General features: G+C 36.6%; 1 protein-coding gene across 2 annotated transcripts in view; it reads right to left on the reverse strand.

Moving 5' to 3' along the window:
• Positions 1–657: 657 nt before the first annotated feature.
• Positions 658–9,462, reverse strand: part of LOC107860550 (nuclear distribution protein nudF) — a 16,143-nt gene continuing 7,338 nt past the window's right edge. For both annotated transcript variants that reach the window (XM_047407543.1, XM_016705945.2), the window contains 4 exons: positions 3,618–3,660; positions 2,002–2,252; positions 1,340–1,823; positions 658–1,084 (listed from right to left, as the gene is read on the reverse strand). In XM_047407543.1, the coding sequence (XP_047263499.1) occupies positions 1,403–1,823; positions 2,002–2,252; positions 3,618–3,660 (715 nt within the window). In that variant the 3' untranslated portion in view covers positions 658–1,084; positions 1,340–1,402. The remainder of the gene's footprint in view (positions 1,085–1,339; positions 1,824–2,001; positions 2,253–3,617; positions 3,661–9,462) is intronic.

Consider the following 9,462-nt stretch of genomic DNA (forward strand, 5'->3'; position numbering starts at 1 on the left):
ATTAAGATTCACTTTGATACGATATTGAATAATACTATATACCTGTTTTATCTGACTAAATTTTTTAAAATAACCTACACACGATGAACAAATGTATTTTAGTAACTAGAGTTAGTCCGATTAAAGCTTTTGAATAATGCTACTATAAAGCTGAACTGTGAAACGAAAGGTGGACCTTCATTTAATTAATAATTCGGTATTTGATAAATATCGAGTATCAACTCATATTAATATCTTGCACCAAATTTAAAATATTATAATTTTTTATCGAATATCAAATGATATTAATATCTTGCACAAACCCGAATACCATACTTTTGAAATTTTACTCCCAAATACCTAATTACCAATACCAAATACTATTTTTTTTCGATTTGATGATTCGATTTTCGATATTTACGTTCAGCCCTACTAAAATGAGGCATAATTGTTTGTGTAGCTATAAATCATGAAATTGATATTAAGTTAAATTGTTACTTCCTACGTCCAACAAGTATTGTCTAGTATTATCTTGACACACATGTTAAGAAACCATAAATACTTAAGTAAATTTACTGTTTCACCCTTTGAATATAATAAAATTTTCATGTCTTGAGAAATGCATTGAACGATGAATAATAGCAAGGATAAAATAGGTAAAAAAGAATAAATTACCCATTAATTTTTAAACTGAATAAGTATTATTGAATAAAAAAAATACTTTATAGAAATTGTCATTTTTTGAGACCGACTAAAATAAAAAGTGAGCCATTTAAATTGAGATGGAGAGTAGCTGGTAGCTGCAAGCCATGCAAATAAGGATGAAATCTAAATTTTCATACTATTGTTATGCTCTTTTTACTAAAAACTCATAAACTAGCTCAAGAACATTGAAAAGAAAAATCTGATCTGATGTAAGTTGACGTTCGTTGTATTAAATATTTGGAGAGCCTAGGAGAATTATCCAAGTCCATATGAGTGAACCACTAGCTCATTCTCTAATCAATGTAGGACTTTAACTCACTCTAATGCGCCCCCTTCAAGCCGAGGCCACTTGGAGCATGGAAGGAAGTCCAAATGGAAATGGACCTGTTCTGATACCATGCTGAGAAAATAGAGAGAAATTGTTTAATTATTCAAACGATACAAATAATAAGATGAATATGATAAATTAATATTTAAATAACTACTATTCGTCATACACAGTAATATAAAACTATCTTGGTTCTGTAACATTTACGATCACTCAATTTCTACGAGTTGGAGAGGCTAATAAATATCAACTCTACACTATACATGACATTAGCTGTAAGAGTAACGTTGTAACATTAAGTAAGAAGATTGAAAAAAAAGAACTAACCTCAAAATATTGGTGTAAAGTAAAGAAGAAAATCAATAGCAAGATTTTAGATTCGGGGGGCAGCTATGCTAAATCATTATCTGATTCTTCTTCACTATCACTGTGTGCTTGAGGACCCCAAAATTTTGATTGGAGGATGCTTGAATCAGAAGAAATAGGAACCGCGGCGTTGTTGAAGTCCCGGAAACACAGGTCACTATGGTTTACGTCATTACAAGCTGTAACAATTTTACATCCATTCACAGCCATTGCACAACACCCGAAGCCTGGACGGGAATCACACCGGGGACAGCAAAACAAAGAATTTGTTTGTCTACCGTTACCCGTCTCCCAAACATGTACCTGGAGATCCTCCATTCCACCACTAACAATTTTGTAGGGATCCATGTGCAAGAGATTTACATTGCCTATATGTCCATCTAATTCAGCCACTGCTTCTCCCATCTGTATGTCACTGCCTCTTCTGACATCCCAAAGCATTGCTCTGTCAACCATTTGCATTGACTTTAATCAACTATCTTCCCATTAGAACAGCAACATAAAATACAAACCTTAAGAGATACAGCTCAAGAACAAACACGACAATACAGAGACCAGTTGATGCATAATGAAGTAGCAACTTGTCAAACAAAAGTCCAGCAGATGAATTGGAAAGAGAGTACCTTTGAGCTAACCCAGTACAGATCAATGATTTCTCTGGCAACATTTGAAATGAATGTAGTTCTTCTTGATGGTTCACTTTGAAGACTTGACGCATCATTCTTATATCAATTGCAACAACTGAGGAACCAGCTGCAGTATAGATCAGTGATTCGTGACACTTCATTGCTTTAGGTGCACCAGGCACAGTGCTCTTTCCTACACAGCATGAAGAACGGACAGCGGATGAAGTAGCAGTGTCCCAAACCATCACCTGCTCTGAGCAACTAAAGTTAAGGTTGAAAACACTATTGATGTTACACCAAGAAGCATAAAAGTTCCAAAAGAAGCTAAACTAAAGAGGTAATTTATGATCTTCGTGATAGTGGTTCAAGGATGCAACATGGATGATCATTGCAAATCAATTAAAACTTTGACAGCACTAGCTTGGAAAGTGGCTGCAATACTTGTTTCAGCCACTTAAGCCTATATTTCAAATGGTGTGATGTGAAAACAATTATTAGTGAGAGTTTGAAAAATGTTCCTGAAAAGGAATTGAAAATTCTCTTTGTTAATTGGGCCATATAAATGAAAAAAGAAATTTACTCTTCTGCAAAACCACATTGGAAAAAATAAAAAGTGAATAAATCTATATAGAAAAATGGTGCCTCTTCACTCCAAAAAAGTTGTGCTAACTAAATTCTGCTAATGCGATCACAGAGATTTAGCTTAGAGGATATTATACTTTTTAGTAGGGCCTGGAGTTTGCTCTACATATTTACTTCGAAGTTTGTGATTTAAGGAGGAAAACTTACAATAACATAGTTAATTATCAAGCTTCACGAAAAGCAAAGATGCATCAAAGAGATATTAGCTTAGAGGATATTATACTTTCTAGGAGGGCCTGGAGTTTGCTCTACAAATTTACTTTGAAGTTTGTGGTTTAAGGAGGAAAACTTATAATAACATGGCTAATTATCAAGCTTCGTAAAAAGCAAAGATACATCATAAGAACAGGTAATGTTGCTCTATGATTATGGAATTCAAATGGTTTCAGAAGGAACAAATTGTTGAGAACCAGTATTGGAATTTCTAGCAAGGCATTACAAATTTCATGCATGTAGGGAAACTTGAGTACAAAGGCAATCTCAGATGGTAGGAGACAATGTAAAATAACAGAATAAAACAATCTCCTGAAGAGATGGCAATATCTTAGCACACGATCTAGCTCAACTGTGTCATACTTCTACTTTTCTAGAGAGCAAAGTGGAAAGCGGTAGGAGCGTGCAGCAACTTTCAGTTCCTTTTGTTGCCCCCTTTCCCTTCTTAACACACAGTTTTTCACTATGTTGTAACTACTAACACTAGGACGACTAGTAAACAAGAAAAGGAAATTCCTTATGGATTTTTTACTCAGTTTCAAGATATTGAGTTTTAATTTAAGACCAAATTCTGCTAATACTCAAATCAAAAGTTTTTCATACTAAATAACAGGAAAGTAAATGCAAACCGAAAAGATATAATAACTCGAAACAAAAAATTGTAAAAAATACTGGTCAACAGAATCACACTCAAATTTGGCACCTTGGAGGGCTAGCTCATAACTCAAACTTAAATGTCCTAACAAAGATTACTATACCTTGGAGTTCCTTGATATGCTCACTAGAAGAGATGTTTTGTGCCTGAAACCAGAGAGATTCCAACAGTAAGACGGTTGAGAAGATAAATCTCAAATTGCAACCTCTTAAAAGAGACTTAGTGTGTCCATCAGAAAAACTAAGATCCATCAAGATATAAGTTGGAATTATCTCAATTCTTAGCAAAGAATTTTTGCACTCCTTCCAAAATAAGCCAGCAGGCCATCATAAAAAGAAAGACGGAAACAATGTTCCTCTCTGCTTAGTAGGCATTTGGAAAATATTTGGTTAAAGTTTGAAAAAAAAAAGGTACTTGTAGTTGAAGTTGAAAAAGGGTACTCGAACGTTCTTAGTCTTTCCCGCGTTGAAGGTAACTCTTGTTTAATTATTTACCCTGTTGCTTTTTATTTTTAATCTTCTTATACAATAATTATTTTCCTCTAATTTTTTAAGTTGAGAAAACAATTTGCAAAGATTGCATAGATTTTTTTCTTGCAACAAGGAATTATACTGTAAGAGTAGTCTTTAAACTTTGTAGAAACTTTCTAGAATTAATAAATGTTATTTCCTTCTATGGGTACGCAGAATCTGTATATGTAGAATAACAACTTCAACTTTAGTTCTATGTTTAAAAACAAGAACACAATGAAGTGCAGTAAATACCCTCAACACGAGATCAAAATGATCTTTCTAAGAGGTGTATTTGAATTTTAGAAATAAAGATGAAAACAGAAATGGCCAAGTCGCCCGAATTCACGGACTTTCCTTAAGGAAATAATTTCCCTCACTGTACCCGAGGTTGCGGAATTTTCCTCCCAGAATAAAATGGCCAAACAAACCAATTGTAGCGGTACCTCAAACAACTGGAATATCTTCGAACGCACAGAACGTGTTTATTGATCACACAGAGTAATTTTGAAGTCAGGAAGAATTTTTTATTCTGAAAATTTCGTATCTAAACCTGTGAATGAAAGCAGGTTTATATAGCCATAACATGCCTCTTTGAAAAGGTGGCATTGGTTCAATTAAATGGTGTGTCTCTGGAAATTCATGTCCGTTCATCCAAAGAACATGTCTTTTCCCGAACAGGCATACCAGTTCACGAAACAGTGGCACCAGTTCGATGAAGTATTGCATCAGTTCGAAACATTGTTTCGAATTCTGCATGCATGTATAAATGGAGGTTCGAAACACTACAGAAAAAGAAATTTTTTTTAGTACGTTTGCGTTTTCCCTTTAGTATTTTTCGGAATTCAAATAAAGTTTGTCCAAAAAGATAGATCTCATCGATCGATCATTTTCCAAATCCAAATCCAAATCCGAAGCCGAAGTCGAGCCGAGCTATGACGGCGGCGGCGCGAGGCATCTCTATTTTCTTGCCTCACTTATCATGTGGAGTAAGTGTTCATCATTATAAACACTCCAAAGTTCCCTTCTCCCACCAATGTGAGAGACTTAGTGAGCTTTCCAATTTTGGGAGTACACTTTCCAAATCGGTGTCTCCTTCCCTCTGTTGGGATCGCGTGTAACTCCGCACTAGTACGATATTATCCGCTTTGGGCCAAGCCCTCACGAATTTGTTTTTGGGCACCTTCCAAAAGGCCTCATACTAGTGGAGTTGGGTGACACTTTAAATATTAGACATGTTCCCTCTATTTTTCCGATGTGGGATTGTGTTTGCTACTCAACAATCCCCCTTTAAACCAAGACCACATCACTTGTGACCTCCCCGTACCACCACTACCAACCAGTGGGACACGCTGCTTGACCATCACTTGTCAAGAAGACTTTCGACACGAGACATCAACCGTAAATCTCAACTACTAGGTCACTTCACATGATCTGCTAAACATCTTGTACCGCTGTTATCACCCAACGGGACACGCCGCCTGACTACCACTCACCAGGAAGACTTTCGACAAAAGGCACCACCTACAAATCACCAGTCTTGTCGTTACACCGGGAACTTTTCACCAACCGCAGTCACCACTCTGACACACCCGAACCTGGGCTCTGATACCATTTGTTGGGATCGCGTGTAACTCAGCACTAGTATGATATTGTCCGCTTTGGGCCAAGCCCTCACAGATTTGTTTTTGGGCACCTCCCAAAAGGCCTCATACTAGTGGAGTTGGGTGACACTTTAAATATTGGACATGTTCCCTCTATTTTTTCGATGTGGGATTATGTTTGCTACTCAACACCCTCCACCATTTTTCTCTCCATTTTTCATTCACACTTTGAACCCAACAATCCCCCACATGAATGGGGAATGACTATTTTTCGTAAAAGTTTTACGGACAAGTATGTGATCATCAAGCAAAGACTGATTGCATCTGGATAAGTGGGTTTCCCTTTGAACTTTCCGTAGTGAACATGCAACGGATGCACTCGGTCAATCGGTAGATTTGATATCTTTGAACCGTCGAGCTTTAATGTACACCTAGCCTTTTAATGTATTTGACAATACATGTCACACAACCAGCCTTTTAACGTTTATGGTTCTCACGGTTTTGTTCTTTTCAGCCATGAACACGTCCCGATTTCATGAGAGCTTAGAGAATAGGCTTTTACTAACATTCTCCTTGAAGCGGCTTCGACCTCACATAGGTGATTTCTAAAAGTTCAATCCTATAGATTAAATTATTTGGTCAAATCTGCCAAATTTAGATAATCATTAAAAGACTTTTCACTTTAAGTCTTATCATTGATTACTATATATTGTCTACATCATGAGAATGAGTTGGGTAATTGACAATGTTGAACCTGTTCGACACAACTTTGTTTGACCTCCCTGAACCTAGCTCTTGGGAACTCCAGTCTGCTAGGTAGAGTTACTGTCATGCTGACTTGTCCTAGTCCTTAAACTCATTCCCTTGGATGTCCTTTCCACTCCTCTAGATAGGTCTTTTGTAAGTGGATCCGACACATTATCCTTTGACTTTACATAGTCAACAGTGATAATTCCATTAGAGAGAAGTTTCCTAACAGTATTATATCTCCGTCGTATGTGACGAGATTTACCGTTGTACATCATGGTCCTTGCCCTACCTATTGCCGCTTGATTATCACAGTGTATACATACTGGTGCCACTGGCTTGGGCCAATAAAGAATATCTTCTAAGAAATTTTGGAGCCATTCTGCTTCTTCATCGGCTTTATCCAATGCGATAAATTCAGATTCTATTGTAGAACGAGCAATACAAGTCTGTTTGGATGATTTCCAAGAGACTGCTCCTCCACCGACAGTAAATACATATCCACTTGTAGATTTTACTTCGTTCGATCCGGTGATCCAATTTGCATCACTATATCCTTCAAGTACCGCAGGATATTTATTATAATGCAAAGCATAATCTTGAGTGTATTTAAGATACCCCAAAACTCTTTTCATTGCCATCCAATGAGTTTTGTTGGGATTACTCGTGTACCGACTCAATTTACTAATAGCATGTGCTATGTCTGGTCGTGTATAGTTCATTATATACATTAAACATCTCAATACTCTTGCGTACTCCAACTGTGAGTCACTTTCACCTTCATTCTTTCGAAATACAAAGTTCACATCCAATGGAGTCTTGGCAATATCGAATTCCATATATTTGAACTTGTTAAGTACTTTTTCGATATAATGAGACTGTGACAATGCTAACCCTTATGGAGTTCGATGGATTCTTATACCAAAGATCACATCTGCAACTCCAAGGTTTTTCATATCAAACTTGCTCTCGAGTATTCGTTTGGTTGCATTTATGTCAGAAATGTCTCTGTTGATGATCAACATATCATCCACATATAAACAAACAACGACTTGGTGATTTGAAGTGTCTTTAATATATACACATTTATCACATTCATTTATATTGAACCCGTTTGCCAACATGATTTGGTCAAACTTCGCATGCCATTGTTTAGGTGCTTGCTTTAGTTCATACAATGAATTAATAAGTCTACACACCTTATTCTCCTTCCCTGGAGCCACAAAACCCTCAGGTTGTTCCATATAAACTTCTTCCTCCAATTCTCCATTTAGGAAAATGGTTTTCACATCCATTTGATGGATTTCAAGACCATATACCGCAGCCAAGGCATTTAACATTCGAATTGATGTTATCCTTGTTACTGGCGAGTATGTATCGAAGTAATCAAGGCCTTCTTTTTGTTTGAAGCCTTTTACTACAAGTCTTGCCTTGTATTTGTCAATAGCACCATCCTCTTTCATCTTCCGTTTGAAGATCCATTTAGAACCTAACGGTTTATTTCCGGGAGGAAGATCAATCAATTCTCATGTATGGTTGCTTGAGATTGAATCAATCTCACTATTGACTGCCTCTTTCCAAAAAGATGAATCCGAAGATGTCATCGCTTCCTTAAATGTTTGAGGCTCATTTTCTAAGAGAAATGTTACAAAATCTGATCCAAATGAAGTAGACATTCTTTGAAGTGCACTACGTCTTAGATTTTCTTCATTATGTACATTCTCACTTGATTCATCTCGAGGTCATTTAAATCCTCCACTAGACTGTTCATGTCTAATTTTATACGGGTAAATGTTTTCAAAGAATTCAGCATTGTCTGATTCAATTACCGTATTTTCATTAATATCCAGATGTTCGAATTAATGAACCAAAAATCGACATGCTTTACTGCTTTTAGCATATCCTATAAACACACAGTCCACCGTCTTAGGTCCTATCTTAACCCTTTTGGGCATAGGAACTTGGACCTTTGCTAGACACCCTCACACTTTGAAATATTTCAAATTGGGTTTCCTTTCTTTCCATTTTTCACAAGGAATAGATTGTGTCTTACTATGGGGAACTCTGTTGAGTATACGATTGGCTGTAAGGATAGCCTCCCCCCATAAGTTTTGTGGTAAACCGGAACTTATAAGCAAGACATTTATCATTTCCTTCAAAGTTCGATTTTTTCTTTCTGCAATACCATTAGATTGAGGTGAATACAGGGCCGTAGTTTGATGGATGATTCCATTCTCTACACATATTTGCGCAAAGGGAGATTCATATTCTCCGCCCCTATCACTCCTTGTCATTTTGATCTTTTTGTCTAACCAGTTTTCAACTTCAGTTTTATATTGCCTAAACGCATCTATTGCTTCATCCTTACTATTTAGCAAGTAAAAATAACAGTATCTAGTGCAATCGTCAATAAAAGTTATGAAATACTTTTTCCTACCACGTGATGGTGTTGACTTCATATCACAAATGTCAGTGTGTATTAAGTCTAAGGGATTGGAATTTCTTTCAACGGATTTATAAGGATGCTTTGCATACTTCGATTCCACACACGTTTGACACTTTGATTTATTACACTCAAAGTTTGGCAAAACTTCTAAGTTAATCAGTTTTCGTAACGTTTTGTAATTACTATGGCCTAAAAGTTCATGCCATAAATCATAAGACTCAAGTAAATAAGAAGAATTTGAACTTTTATTTATTTCAACAGTCATTACATTCATCTTATAAAGGCCCTCGGTGAGATAGCCTTTTCCCACATACATTTCTCCTTTGCTAATTACAATTTTTCCAGAAACGGTTACACATTTGAATCCGTTCTTGTCTAGAAGTGAAACAGAAATTAAGTTCCTACGTAATTCTGGAACATTCAAGACATTATTAAGTGTCAAGACCTTGCCCGAAGTCATTTTCAAGCACACTTTCCCTGTTCCTTCTGCCTTAGCAATAGCGGAGTTAGCCATGTAGATCATTTCTTCTACTTGAGCCGGAGCAAATGATGAAAACAACTCTTTGTTGGCACATACATGGCGGGTGGCACCAGAATCCATCCACTATTCGCGAGGATTCCCCACCAAGTTGCATTCTGAGA

The sequence above is a fragment of the Capsicum annuum genome, chromosome 2 (genome assembly GCF_002878395.1).
Source record: "Capsicum annuum cultivar UCD-10X-F1 chromosome 2, UCD10Xv1.1, whole genome shotgun sequence".
NCBI classification, from domain to species: domain Eukaryota; kingdom Viridiplantae; phylum Streptophyta; class Magnoliopsida; order Solanales; family Solanaceae; genus Capsicum; species Capsicum annuum.